Source organism: Sorex araneus, chromosome 2 (genome assembly GCF_027595985.1).
Source record: "Sorex araneus isolate mSorAra2 chromosome 2, mSorAra2.pri, whole genome shotgun sequence".
NCBI lineage: Eukaryota > Metazoa > Chordata > Mammalia > Eulipotyphla > Soricidae > Sorex > Sorex araneus.
This window is the reverse complement of record NC_073303.1, coordinates 1,740,702-1,755,246: the sequence shown is the minus strand read 5'-3', so window position 1 is coordinate 1,755,246 and position 14,545 is coordinate 1,740,702. Positions and strand designations below refer to the sequence as shown.

At 65.7% G+C, this 14,545-nt stretch overlaps 1 protein-coding gene across 1 annotated transcript; it reads left to right on the top strand.

The window, feature by feature from the left end:
* Positions 1-5,012: 5,012 nt before the first annotated feature.
* On the top strand, positions 5,013-10,648 carry GCM2 (glial cells missing transcription factor 2). Its single transcript, XM_055127968.1, has 5 exons — positions 5,013-5,072; positions 7,080-7,329; positions 7,839-7,951; positions 8,955-9,080; positions 9,830-10,648. The coding sequence occupies exons 1-5, from the start codon at positions 5,013-5,015 to the stop codon at positions 10,646-10,648; spliced, it is 1,368 nt and encodes a 455-aa protein (XP_054983943.1).
* Positions 10,649-14,545: the final 3,897 nt, after the last annotated feature.

The following is a 14,545-nucleotide window of genomic DNA, read 5'->3' as shown; positions in this document are numbered from 1 at the left end:
CAAGCCCTGTGCCCACTGTCTCTGAAAACCAGCAGACCCTCCGACCCTCCCCCAGAAGGTCCGCGGGGAGCAGCCAGCAGGTTCCCGGGGCCCAGCGCAGGAGCAGGAGGGGCCGCTGAGAACCTGGGTGGGCCGCGCTGTGGCTTCCCCCGCCCCGCCCAGGGCCGCGCCTGCTCGGGCACACAGGGGGCAGCACAGGTGCCCAGCGAGGGAAGAGGGCAGCCGGGCGAAGAGCCCTGCCTCACCCCGAGCAGGCCCGGGGTCCCCCCGCGCCCAGCTTCTTCCCCCGCAGCCTGCTCGGGACCCCCCTCCTGCGGGCGGGAAAGGGGACAGAAGCGGCTTCCACTTTACAGCGTGAGACCTCGGGGGCCGGGGGACGGTCCAGCGGCCAGGGCGCTCACCTGCATGCAGCTGCCCGAGGTCAATCCCCAGCATCCCACAGGGCCCCTGAGCTCACCCTGAGCACCATCAGGTGTGGCCCCCAAACAAGGCGAACAGCGACCAAAAATGGAAACTGAGACCTCACTGTTGGGGTCCCAGACTGGGGCTGGGTGGGGGGTATACCTGGCCGCGCTTGTGCTCCTGGCAGGGCGGGGGGTGGGGGGCCTTGTGTGGTGCCGGGGACTGCCCAGGCCAGCGCCCTCCCCGCTGGGCTCTCCCTCCGGCTCCTACGCTTCTCGGGAAGGGGCGGGCTGACCCAGCAGTGCTCTGGGGACCAGAAACGGGGCTGGGATTCGAACCAGGATCTCGGCTGCGGCTCCGAGCTCCTCTCCGGCCCAGGTGGCGTTGCTGAGCTGAGCGAAAGCTCGGTGGCTTCTGTCACAGCTGGAACTGGCGCCCCTGTCCTTCAGCACCAGTCTACGCGACAGGCTGAAGCCACACGCCCCTATAGGGGCGGCCGTGACGAGGAGCACAGCCCCGCCCCCGCCCCGCGCCGATGGGAAAGGGTTCGCGCACAGCCAGCAGAGCCAGCGCTTAGCCCGACTGAGGCCAGGGCCGACTCCGGGCAGGGCTGAGCAGGGCAAGCGCCTGACCTCCACCCTGTCGCGAGAACAAGCTTTAAACGTGCGTTTCAAGCCCTGCCTGGGCGGGGGGGGGGGGGGGGGGCGGGGCGGGGCTTCAGAGCCCCCCTTAGGCCTCTTCCCAGGACTAACAGCTGCACCCTTGGGACTCTCCCCCACCCCCTCCTGCTGGCCGTCCACCCAAGGCCAGGGGGCTGCAAAGCAGACCCCCTGTGGGGCAGGGCGGGGTGGGCGGCTTCCTCAGAGGTCTCGGCTTTCCTTTACCTCGAGCTTGGTCAGTGCAAACCTGCTTCACGGGGTGTCACACTGGCCCCAAGGGTCAGGGGGTGAATCCAAAGATCCCCCAACCCAGGTTTGTGACTGTTTTTGGGTTTTTTCCCTTTTTGGGTCACACCCAGCGTTGCACAGGGGTTTCTCCTGGCGGTGCTCAGGGGACCCTATGGGATGCTGGGAATCAAACCCGGGTCAGCGGCGTGCAAGGCAAATGCCCTCCCCGCTGTGCTCTCGCTCCAGCCCCTGTTTTGTTTTGGACCTCCCGAGCAGTGCTAAGGGGACCCCCAAGGTGGGGGTCGGCTCTGGAGCTCTTCTGCCGGGCCCCCTCATGTGCTGGGGTGAGCCTCTGACGCATCTGGACCCCTGCACTACCTTTGCCCTCGGTGCCCCCCCCTCCCCGCCCCAGGCCCAGCACTGACTCTCAGGACAAACACGCAGGGATAAAGGGCCGGGGCGGCGCTGTAGCGGCCTGGGTCCGAGCCAGGGAGAGACCCGGCAGAAACGCTGGACCGCCCAGGCTATTGGGGCACTCAGGGTTCGACCCAGCGGGGTGGGAGCACTCACCGCCTGCATCCCTGCAGCTCAGCCCTCGCCGGGTCCCAACTCTCCGTCCCTGCTCCGCCCACGAAGCTCAAGCGCCCGGGGGTGCCCGCGGGGAGCCCGCCGCTGCCCTCTGCTCCGTCCTGATTGGTGGGAGGCGCGCGCGGCGCGGGCACACAGGTGGGTGCAGCCAGGTCTCGCCCCCCGCCCCGCGGGCCGCAAACACCCCCGAGAGCGCGCGGGGGGGGGGGGACGGAACACCGGCCGCGCCCCGCCCCTCCCCCAACCGAGGCTAATTCCCGGTTCGCACAATAGTCGTTATTCCCGGGAAAACACCTGGTTGGACTCGCTTGGCTCGGGCGAGAGCGGCGGCCTGCACGTGGGGGACCTGGGAGGGCGCCGCCAAGACGGAAACAAACACTAAAGCAAAGCCCCCGACACACACACACGCACCAGCGCGCGCACACACACACACCAGTGCGCAAAGCTCCTCCTCCGGGCGCCCAGGGGCCCCAGGCCAGCGCCAGCCTCCTGCCACCCCAAACACAGAGGCAGGAACGATTTTCTTAAAAAAAGAAGCGAAAGGGGCCGGAGCGATAGCACAGTGGGGAGGGCGTTTCCCTTGCACGCGGCCGACCCGGGTTCGATCCCCAGCATCCCATATGGTCCGCCAAGCACCGCCAGGAGTAGTTCCTGAGTGCAAAGCCAGGAATAACCCCTGAGCATCGCTGGGTGTGACCCAAAAAGAAAAAAAAAAAAAGAAGCGAAAGACCCCTGGAGCCCAGAGCAAACCAACGCCCCCCCCCCCATCCCCCATCCGTTTCCTGGCGAACCTGAATCTCCACGCACCTCCGCACCTGGCGGAATCAAAACCCGCACATGCCCAAGTCCTGGCCCTGCCCCTGAATGAACACGCTGTGTCCCCTGCCACCGCACCCTGGTGCCCAGCGGGACAGCTGAGGGCGACAGCAGGACAGCAGCCTCGGACCCTGCAGTCTGGGTTCCTTAGCCCACACCTGTGAGCCGCTTTGTTAAGTGCCATTAAACCAATTCTGTTCACTTGTGAGTTGGACCGCGTCAAACGCAGCGTTTGATATAGCGTCCAGACAATATATTACACGGTAACTTAAAATATTCAACTCTAAGAGAAAACAGAAGGGAATGCCTTGCCACAGTGGCAGGGTGGGGTGGGGGGGAGATGGGATTGGGGAGGGTGGGAGGGACACTGGGTTTACGGGTGGTGGAGAATGGGCACTGGTGAAGGGATGGGTTCCCAAACTTTGTATGAGGGAAGTATAAGCACAAAAGTGTATAAATCTGTAACTGTACCCTCACGGTGATTCTCTAATTAAAAATAAATAAATTAAAAAAATATTCAACTCTATAATCAACTTACACCAAATTTATAATAACAGCTTCGTAACAAAATTTTTCAAACATTTTGGAGAAAAACCCAGACTGCGTGGTTATGACGGTTGTGATGGTTTCAAGTTTCCAGAAAAAACAAACACGCGTCACCCTTTGTTTATTTCTGTTTTGTTCTATCTTCTCTTGGATTTTCTTCATTGCCAAAGTCTTTTTTAACCAGACTTTTTTTTTTTCTTTTTGGGTCACACCTGGCGATGCATAGGGGTTCCTCCTGGCTCTGCACTCAGGAATTACTCCTGGCAGTGCTCAGGGGACCCTATGGGATGCTGGGACTCGACCCTGGGTCGGCCGCGTGCAAGGCAAACACCCTCCCCGCTGTGCTATCGCTCCAACCCCTTAACCAGACATATTTTGAGGAAAGAAGCGATTCAAATATATACTCTAGTTGTAGAATATATCCTCTAATTCATCTCAAATTGGTTTCTGTTTTTCTATGACACTTCTCTGGACACTGAAATTTAGAAAATAAAAACATTTGATTGGTGCGCTTGATTTCTGCACTGAAAATCGTCCTTAGCGGCAGAAAGGCAGGGCAGACGCCCGCGGGGTGTGACCCTAGGACAGGGGCTGTTTCCAGCTACGTGTGTCTTTGGGGGTCACGCTCAGAGTGGGTGAAGGGGTCCCTGTGGCCGTGCTGGGGGTCTCTGCGGGAGCCAGAGGTCAGCCTGGACTCCTGCACTCAAAGCGAGTGCAGAGCCCCTTGCACCATCTCTGGGAACCTGCAGTTACTTCTGTTTGTTTGGGGGCTCCCCCAACAGTGCTCAGGAATTGTCCCTGGCTCTGTGCTTGGGGGGCCCTAGAGGGTGTTGGGATAGAACCAGGGTCTGCTGCATGTAGCGCAGGCACCCGGCCCTCTGGGTTCTCACTCGGCCCCTCGATCTACGGCCCTTATTACTATTATTCTTTTCTCTTTTGGGGTCACACCCGGCGATGCTCGGGGTTAATCCTGGCTCTCCACAGCCCTTGTTATTACTATTTTTTCTCTTTTTGGCCCGCACCCTGTGATGGTCAGCAGTTGCTCCTGGCTCTGCGCTCAGGAGTCACTCCCGGCTGTGCTCGGGGGACCCTAAGGGATGCGGGATGGAACCTGGGACAGCCCCGTGCCAGGAAAGCGCCCTCCCTGCAGTGCTCTGGTCCTCGCGGTCCTTACTTTGTCGGCAGGCGAGCGCGCCGAGGAGCCGGGGTCAGAGACCTGGAAGCTTCCAGCCCCGTCTAGAATGACCCCAGACACAGATGAGCAACGGGATGACAGTGACACGGCGACACAGTGAGGGACTCGCTGCGTTTCTCAGCTGGGACCCGCGCGCCCGGGAAGGGCAGGTGGGCGCAGGGCGGGGCTCCCGGGTCGCCGCGCCCGCACCGCCGCCCTCTCCGCCCACGGGGGCCGCCTGGGACCCGCCGGGCGCAGGGTCCACACAGCAACCCCGGCCGGCCCGCCCCGCCCCGCCCGGGCCGCAGGTCCCGCCGCAGACCCCCGGGAGGGAGCTGGGCGCCCCCGGCCCAAAGCCCCCGACACCTGCGGCTCCCCTGGCCCTGCGCATCCTCCTCCCGCCCCCGCGGGGCACCGGCCACCGCTGGCCCCCCGGAAGTCCCGCGGTTCCGTCCCACCCTCCGCTCCCCCTGGGCCGGCCCCTCCCCACAGCGCGGGGGACCCGCCTCTCGGAGCGGGGGCGGCGCGGGGGGCGCGGCGCTATAAGGGGCGCCCGCCCGCCCACCGCGCAGCCCTTCCTCCCCGACCCGCCCGGGCCCATGCCGCTGGACGGGCGGCCCGCGCCCCGCTGGGACATCAACGACCCCCAGATGCCGCAGGTGAGCCGCGCTGCCGCCCCCACCCCAGCAGGCCGGGCCAGCCGCGCCCGCGCCCCCTCCTGCCCGCAGAGCCCGAGCCTCCTGGCCCTGCGCGCCTGGACAGCGGGGGCTTGCCAGTAACTGCTGAGCCCCCCGCTGCGGGGAGGTCTGGGGTCTCATCGGTGGCGCTCAGGACTCCTCTGTGCTCGGGGGTCATTCCTGCAGCCTCTAGGGACCCGTGAGGTGCGGCTGCGTCAGACCTGTGCGCTGTCTCAAACCCTGACCCTGGTTTTGATGGAAACACACGCACACACACACACTCACACACACACACAGAGTCACACACACATTCTCATACTCACACACACCCACACTCACACACTCATACACTCACACACACTCAGTCACACACACCCACTTATTACACACACACACACACACACACACACACACACAAGGCTTGGGGCCACGCTCAGTGAACAAGCCGGGCAGTTATGGGGGCGTCCAGGCACAAGCTGGAGGTGCCACTGGGGGAGGTGGAGGCAGCAGGTGTGGCTCTAGGCTGCAAAGGGGGTGGCCCAGAGAGAGACTCCCCCCTGCCCCTCAGCCAGAGAAGCACTTTGCGGGGTCCGTGCTTGTGTGCCGCCCTCCCTCCGAGGCTGCCCGTGCCCCCAGGCTGCCTTGGCTCTGTGAAGGACCGTGGCCCGGGGAGGCCCTTCCTGCCGACTGGCCACAGCCCCCAAGTCCACCCTCTCCTGTGCCAGGCAGGACACTTGGTGCCGGGCAGACACGGCTCCTGCCCGAGCAGCCGGGGGCGGGGAGGGGACACACTTCCCTTGAGTTCGGGTCAAGGGGCAGCAAAGGGGCGTGAGACCCCCGGGGAAGGGCTGGGGGACGGGACAGGGGTCCCCGGCTGGGCCGCTCGGAGGATGGAGAGAGCCAGAGACCTTGAGGCCGGCCCTGACCTTGAGACAGTGCCTGCAGGTGTGCGGCTGGGCGGCCGGCCCGTCTGTCAGCGGCCGGATAAGGATCGTCCAGATGTCAGCAACGCTGTCAGGGGCCGGAGAGGCCGCGCAGGGCCAGGGCGCTGCCCCAGCAGGCAGCTGTGCCTCCGCAACCCGGGTTTGAATCCTGGCACCACACGTGGTTCCCGAAGGCCACAGGGAGGGACCCCGAGCACAGAGGCCGCCTCCACCATGCTGCTGGCTCTCCCTGGGGCCCCTGGCAGCTGGCGTGGGGCCGAGGGCCAGTGACAGTGATGGACACCTTGGGCCCTCGTCAGTCCCTTAAGTCGCGATGTTGCCTTACGAGCAGCTGTGGGTGTGACCCTAACCCATTTCAGCACAACTATTCTATGTCAGTGACGCCGTCTCAGGAAAACCGACATGCCTCGACAGGGATGATTTCACAGCCTCCGTGTGGCCTCAGACAAAAGCGCCCAGCAGGCGGTCAGGTCGGATGCTGGCGCTGGTGGCCTCTCGCCTGCCCGGCCGCCCCTGCTCCAGGAAAGCTCCTCCTCCTCCTCACCGGGCAGTGCCCTCCTTTCTGCCACCAGACACTGCACTGGAGCGTGTGGAAGAGACGGGCCACAGCTCACTTTCAGGCCCTGAAATTGGAAATTCGCGCCACCTTCCCCTGTCACCGGTTGATCCCGCACCACCCATATGAGATCCACAACTCAGTCGGCCAGTGGCGCCTCCTCCAGGAAGCCAGAGGGGCCTGACCACGGGGTCTGCGGGAGGCACACGGGAAATGCTCAGGCAGCAAGTTCCTATGAGATTCATAATGGAAAGACGATGTAGTGTTGAGGGTGGGCGCTGAGCTACGCCCAGGGGCGCGGGACAGCAGAGCTGGTCGCAAACATTCCCAGCTGGTGGCCCTGTCGGGAGGACCGTCCCTGTGCCAGGGCGGGGGCCGACAGCGTCCAGCGAGCCCCCAGCCCATGCTCTACCCCCACGCTGGCCCTGCCCCGGGGAGGGGAGCTGAGCTCGGTCACACCCAGACGCCCACCCGGCCCTCTCCCCGCAGGGGCCGCTGCCCTTCGACCGCTTCTGCGAGTGGCCCGACGGCCACGTGCGCCTGGTCTACCCGGGCGACGAGCGGCGCGCGCAGCGCCACCTGAGCGGCTGGGCCATGCGCAACACCAACAACCACAACGGCCGCGTGCTCAAGAAGTCGTGCCTGGGCGTGGTGCTGTGCGCGCGGGGCTGCGCGGGCCCCGCCGGGCCCCTCCGCCTGCGGCCGGCCATCTGCGACAAGGCGCGGCGCAAGCAGCAGCGTGAGCGCGGGGGCGGGGCCGGGGCGGGGCCAGAAGCGGGGTGGGGCGCGTGGGACAGGGCGGGGCCAGCGGCGGGGGCGGGACAAAGCGTAGAATAGGGCGGGGCTAGAGGCAGTGCGTCTAGGCGCTTTGGACAGGGCGGCTATGGGGGAGGGGCGTAGTGGCGGGACTAGCGCCGGAGGGGCGAGTCGGATAGGCAGGGGCTAGAGGCAAGGCTTATCTAGTGGCGGGGCTAAGGTCGGACGGGCGAATTGGATAGGGTGGCTAGCGGGGGAGGGCGTGGCTAGCGGTAGAGAGGCGGGGCTAGCGGTAGAGAGGCGTGGCTCGCTGCGGAGGGGCGGGTCGGGTAGGGAGGGAGGAGCTAGCGGCAAAGGGGCGGGGATAGCAGAGGATGGAGGACCGGATTGGCGGGCTAGCGGCGGAGGGGCGTGGTAAGAGGAGGGGCCCGGCGGAGGGGCGGGGCGTGGGTCCAGGCGCGCCGCTGACCCCCTAGGGCTCTGGTTTTGCAGGGAAAACCTGTCCCAATTGCCATTCGGCCCTGGAGCTGGTCCCCTGCAGAGGGCACAGCGGCTACCCTGTCACCAACTTCTGGCGGCTGGAAGGCAACGCGATATTCTTTCAGGTACGGAGAGGGGGACCCCCGAGTCCGTGCGGGACCTTCACTCCGGCAGGTCCAGCGACCCCCGGCCTCTCAGCCAGCCCGCACGGGAGCCCCGGGAACAGCGGCGACGACAGGCACGGGGCTGAGAGCTCGGAGGGTGGTCTCGGGGGTACAGGGCGGCCCCCTGGAGGGGCCGGGAGCATGCGGCGCCCGGAGGGGGTCCGACCTCTGCGTCTTGGGCGCTGGCCTGGAAGGGCCCTGTTGTCGATGCTCCTCTAGGTCAGGGTTTTCCCCTTTCCCGTCGTGTTGCAAACCCAGACAGCAGCCTGGAATTTGGGGAAAGGCACTGCCCAGTTCCTCTTAATTTCCGGAAACGCTCGGGCAGCACGGTCATGGTCATGATACTGTTAAAGCCGGGTCAGCTCCGCTGGGTAACTAAAGGCCCAACCAAGCTCTGTTTTCCCTCCGCAGTTTCTTCCCGGCTTCTTTCTCCAGCCCACAGGGGCGGGGCTTGGCACGTCTCCGCTTCTGACTTACTTTTTTTTGACATGACACCTGGTTCCACTCCAGGTGCCACAAATGCCAGGATTCATTTTTTCTTACAGCTGCTGAGTACCCCACTGTGCATACCGACCAGATCCCTTTTTTTGGGGGAGGGGGCACACCTGGTGGTGCTCAGGGCTTACTCCTGGCTCTGTGCTCGGGGGTCACTCCTAGCAATGCTTGGGCGGGCCCCACATGGGGTGCCAGGGATGGAACCCAGGTCCACTGAGTGCAAGGCAAGGGCCTTAACCCTCGTGCTGCCTCTCAGCACCCCCCCTCCAGAAAGCACATCTTTCTCCGCACGGCTCTCTGTGCGAGTCTGGGCTGTTTCCAGGCCTTGGCTGTTGTGACTAGCTCTGCGCTGAGCACGGGCAGGCGGGGTCTGAGCCCGTGCTGTGCTCTCGGGGTCCATAAGGCATCCTCAGTTTGGCCAGCGTCCCTCAGAGGAACTGAAGCCTGATCAGCCCACTCATTCCCGCAGGCGAAGGGGGTCCACGACCACCCAAGACCAGAGAGTAAGTCAGAGACGGAGGCACGGAGAAGCGCCGTCAGGAGACAGGTGAACCCTTTGCAGCAGCCCCAGAAAAGGAGGCTCCGGGAGCCCGAGGTAAGGGCCGCCGGGCGGGGGGTCTGGTGCACGCCCCACTCAGAGCACCGGCCACGGCAGGGACAGGCCGCGTCTGAGCCCTCGCGGGACTCGAAGCTCCCGCCGCGTGGCACGGGAGCCATGTCCCAGATGGGTTCTCCGATACGTCTTTAAAAACACACGAAAAGCAGAGTGGGGCTGGAGAGATCGTCCGTGGTGAAGGCACTTGCCTTGCATGTGGCTGACCCGGGTTCGATCCCCAGCACTGCACAGAGTCTCCGAGCCCCTGGTGACCCCTGAGCACAGGAAGCCTCGAGCACCGCCGGGTGTAGCCCCCCAAACTCAGCCGCCCTCTCCTTCACAAGAGGCAGGGCCAGGGGCAGGCTCAGAGGGCTGGACCCCCGGGCCTGCAGGCCTGCTGAGGCCCAGCGGTGCCGCCCGGGAACCCAGAGCAGACCACCTCTGCGGACTGGAGCGAGGGCTGCACAGGGGAGACCCACAGAAATGTGGGTCCCAGCAGCACCCTGGTGTCCCTCGGGAGCCCCGGATGTTCCTGGCTAAGAGCAGGCGGGGTCTTAGTGCGTCCGGGTGCTGAGGGTCCCCCGGGGCTCCCCCAGACAGCCTGCGGAGCTGCGGCTGTTCCGCCCCCAGCCCTGCACCCGCACCTGTCCCCAGCACAGACCCTCCCCCAGGCCCAGAGCCCGGCACTGTGGCTGGCTGGGACGGGGCGGGGCGGGCAGTGACCCCCACCCTTGCCTGCCCCCCTTTAGGCGGGAGAGAGTCACGACACCGGTGCCCGGCTCGTCCACATGCCGCCCCCGGCAGCCCCAGGAACCTTCGACGCCTCGCCCGGGCCCAGCTGCCCTTTCCTGGACGTGGACACTTGCAGCCTTCCCTGCGGCCTGGCCCTGCGGGGACGCCCGGGGCTGCCCCTGCAGAGACCCTCGGTCCCGGGGCCCTGCCCAGCCCGGCCACCCTGCAGCTATGGCCTGGCAGCCGCTGGGCATGTGCACTCCGGCCCCCGGCCCACCCTTCGAAGAGACGGCGGCCGGGCACCCCCGGACTCGGGCTGGGAGCCCCCGGCCGTGTGCCAGCACAGCCTGCACTGGGGCTCCGGCAGGAGGCAGCCCGGCCCGTGGCCAGCTCTGGACCCCCCGGCCCAGCTCCTGGAAGGGGCCCCCGGCCCCCCCTGCACCCCAGAGCTGCCTTGCAGGTACCTCGCGCCTCCCGTGGCTGCCGGGGCTCCGGCCCTGCACACCGTGATCACCACGACCACCAAAGTGTGCTACCCGCCCCCTGTGCTGCCACACTGTGACCAGGCGTGGGAGGCTTCCGGAAACTTCTCTCCAGAAGCCCTGGAACTTGCAGCTCCCCTCTCCGGGGTGGCCTCGCCCTCGGGGTCACTGCCAGGGAAAGGGCCGGGAGAGCGCCAGGCCTTCAGGCCCACCCTGGCCCCTCCCCAGGAGATGGCCCCCTGCAGGAAAGAGGGGCCGGGGGCCTGGGATGTGGGCATGTGGGGCCCGGGGCCCGCGGCGGGCCCCCCCGATGGAGTCAGCCCGTTCTTCAGCTGGACCGGCGAGGAATTCTGAAAGGACCGGGGCAGCCCTGAGCTCCAGGCCCTCCCGGACCCTCCAGGGAAACCAGACGTGCCACTGGCTGCCGCTGGCCGGCAGCTGGAGAAGGTGGAGAAGCGCGGACGGGGGTGCCGGAGCGTCCCGGAGGCGGGAACACTGGGCCTGTCGGAACTGCCCGTGCCTGGGCCCCAGGACAGTGGAATCACGTGAAATGGGACTGTCTCCCCGACGGGGCTCAGAGTGCGAGGCGGGGCCGTGGCCTGAGGGGTCCCTGCTCCTCCTCCCCTCGCCCCGGGAGCTTGGGCCGTGCCGGCCAGTGGTGCCGTGCGGCCCGGAGGGGCCTGGGGTCCCCTCTGAGGCAGGCAGTTTCCGTGGTAAAGTGAGACTTTTCCCTTTTTTTGGGGGGATTCCCAGTGAGTTCAGAGGCCCCCCTACCGGGCACCCGGCCACCCGCAGCCACCCCAGCGGGCAGTTCCGGGTGGGGGCCCGAGGGGACTTGGCGGGGCGGCAGGCCGGGGTTGGCCTCTCTAGGCCGGGGTTGGCCTCTCTGCTGACCCTCCCACTAACTGGACAGTGTCCCGGGGGCGAGCCGGGGGCCCCTGACCGCTCACTAGCTCCTGGCCCGAGTGTGAGCTTTTCTGGGGGGCGAGGGTGGGCGGGGCCACACCCAGTGCGCAGTGGCGAAGCCTGACTCTGCTCCAGGGATGCTCAGTGGTTCCTGGGGCCACGCGTGCTCGGCACTGACCTGGGAGGGCCACACACAAGGGCACGGCCTCACCCTCTGCTCTCCTGCCTGCCCTCCACGTGGAAACTTTCCTAAGGGAGTCTGGCTCCGTATCCGCTGCCACAGGACCTTGACCAGTGACACCGACGGGTCTGTTCATGGTAGAGACAGCCTAGCAGCGACGGCGCATAGTTAGTAGATTATCATTGTGCTAAAATAATTTGCTCTGATTAAGTTTTTTAATTAGAATGAGATGCTCGATTCGGAGATAGCGTGACTGCTCCTCTGCTGCTCCTCCTCAGTGGCGTCAGTGGTGATAAATGTAATAAAGGTGTTTCAGAGGAACACAAATGGCTCGTGTTGAGTTGTTTACCAAAAATGGGAAAAAGGAAAACCCAAAACCTCTCCAAAAATGGGGAGAAGAGGGCTGGAGCCATGGCACAGTGGGGAGGGCGTTTGCCTTGCACGCGGCCGACCTGGGTTCGATTCCCAGCATCCCATAGGGTCTCCCGACACCACCAGGAGGAATTCCTGAGTGCAGAGCCAGGAGTAACCCCTGAGCATTGCCGGGTGTGACCCCCCCAAAAAAATGGGGAGAAGAAATGAAGAGCCACTTCTCTGACACAGACGGATGGATGGCCAACAGGCACACGAAAAAGTGCTCCTTGTCGCTTATTAGCAGGGGCCCGGGACCCGGGCGGCGCTGAGATGTGCCCTCAGTGAGGACGGCCCAGACCAGAGCAGCCTGTGTGGCGAGAGGAGCCCACGTCACTTGCTGCTGGGGAGGCAGGAACAGTGGCGGCTTCTCGGCCACGTCAGAGGGAGTGCCAGGGGGCCCGGCACGCCCGGCCCCTCTCCAGGAGGACGTCGGTGCCCACCGCCACAGCCGCGAAGGTCGGGCACCAACCCGGGCCAGGAGCCTGCAGATGGGCGGCGGGGGGAGCTGGGGGCAGAGACAGCAGAGCACTGGGGCAGGAGTGCAGAAGTCGTGAGCTGGGGCTGGGGGCTCCTGTTAAGCCGCGTCAGGCAGAAGGATGGCGAATACACGGGGTGCGGGGTCCAGAGGAGGGCCAGGGCCCCCCTGGCCGCTGGGGGCGGGTAAGGAGAAGAGAAGGGAAGGGGAGGACAGGGCAGGGGGCAGGCCCTTGCCGCATGGTGGGGCGTAGGGGGGAGGTGCGTGCGAATGTGTGAGCCACAGAGCTGAACGCCTGTCGCCACCCGGGGTACAGCCAGAACGAGCGGCCGCCACCCGGGTGCAGCCACAGAGGACGGCGGCCGCCCGGGTGCAGCCAGAGCCCTTTCGTTCCTAACAGTGTGCCCGGGTGGCAGGCGGGCGGGAGCCTGGGGGTGCCAACTCGGGCAGGGTCGGGGCCTGACCGCAGCACGCGGGCAACTGCACGGCGAGTAGATCACGGGGGGATGGTCCTGGGGTCCCGCAGCCCCCCCCCCCCCGCTTCAGCCCTCGGCACCCGGGGTTCCCGGAGCATGCCCGGGGTAGCCCAGCAGGCCCTGGGCACTTCCGGGATGGGCAAGGCCTGAGCAGTGTCGCGTCCTCGCACCCTGGCTGGCGTGGACCTGCCCGCCTGGTGGGCTGCGAGGGGCCGGGAGGGCCGGGCCTTGTGAGCACTGCCTGGGAAGCACCAGAGCCTGCACTTCCCTGGGCGGTGCAGTGCACAGCCGTGAGCGCCTCGGACAGGCGCCTACGGCCCAGAGAGCAGGGGAGGCTGCAGGGGCCGCCCCAGGCACCACACGCGGCAGGGGTGAGATGGGGGGAACGTGAGCGGGGACTCTCCAAGGGCAGGCAGGGGAGAGCCGACCGGAGAGGGAGGGAGCACTGGGCGGGGAGCAGCCTGCGCTCAGCCGCGTCCTGTGCGGATGGGGGCTGTGCGGTTTGCACAGCAGCTGAGCCGGCAGGACCCCCGCCCCCAAGGCCGCTTCTCCCCTCCGCCCCCTGTTGGTGCAGGTAGTATCGGTGAGTCTCATTTTTGTTCACAACAGGCCCAAAGGAGCCACTAAACCAAGACTAATATTTTTCCTTTTGTGTAAAACTGCTGAACTTTTAGGAGAAATGACTTCGCCGGTGGTGGGAGCAAATATTTCCCGCATCCCCCAGAGTCCAGGTCAGGGAGAGCGTAGCCAGCCTCAGCGCCTCTGCTTACAGTGCTCCTCGGAGTCCCCAAACTGTCACCCACCCCACTAACCCGAGTGTCGGGGCCTGTCCCACAGCCCGCAGCCACGCTCTGCCCCACAGAGATGAGCCCCCCACTCCCCGGGGCCTGGGGCTTGTCAGACCTGAGGAGCCGGGGGGCGAGGCCGGAGGAGGGCCGGGAAGGGCAGACTGGGGGGGGTGGCCTGCGCGGGGGTGCCTGGCCCCTAGGCCCCGTGGAGATGGACACATCACGTGCAGGAGCAAACGCACCACCAGGAGTGACCCCTGAGCACAAAGCCAGGAGCAAGGCCTGAGCACTGCCAAGTGTGGGCCCCAAACCGAAGAATAATAGAAGCCATCGTGGTGGTGGGAAGTGTGCACGGGCGGAGGGACGGTGCTGGGACATCGTCCGACTGAGCCCAGCCACGGACCGTCGGTAACTGCATCTCTCGGTGAGTCCATCGAAAGGGGCAAAAGAATTGTTCGTCAGCCTGAGCTGGTCCCCACCTCCTCGCCCCACCCACCCCCGGCACTGCACAGTCGTCTCTGCAGCAGTGCTCCGAGAAGCTTGGAGCAGGACGCAGCCCGGAAGGACACTTGGGTCAGCGGGCAGCTGGTGGGGGCAGAGGGGCAGCAGCTCCCAGTCCTGCGCAGCCTCCCAAGGAGGGCGCAGCCGCTGCCCTTCCGGTGTCCTTGACACGGCACACACGCCATTGCAGCCCCCAGCCCCCAGGCGTCAGCCGCGCCGAGGCCCACCAGATGAGGCCTGTCCTTGGCGCCCACCCGGCCCCTCCTGCAAGGTGCCCTCAGCACGGCCTCGCAGGGATCACCTTACGGGAAACGGCCCAAGTCAGTGGGCAGAACGTAAACAAACTTGCCCGATGGCAAATGCATCCACTGATCAAGATGTTCCCACGGCCCCTGGCTGGGCAGAGGCGGTGGGACGGACGCCCCCCACATGCCTGCCCCCAGAAGGGTCGGGGAGCCACAGGGTCTGAGCCGGTCCACTTGAGCAGGTGCATTCTGGCTGAGTGGATTT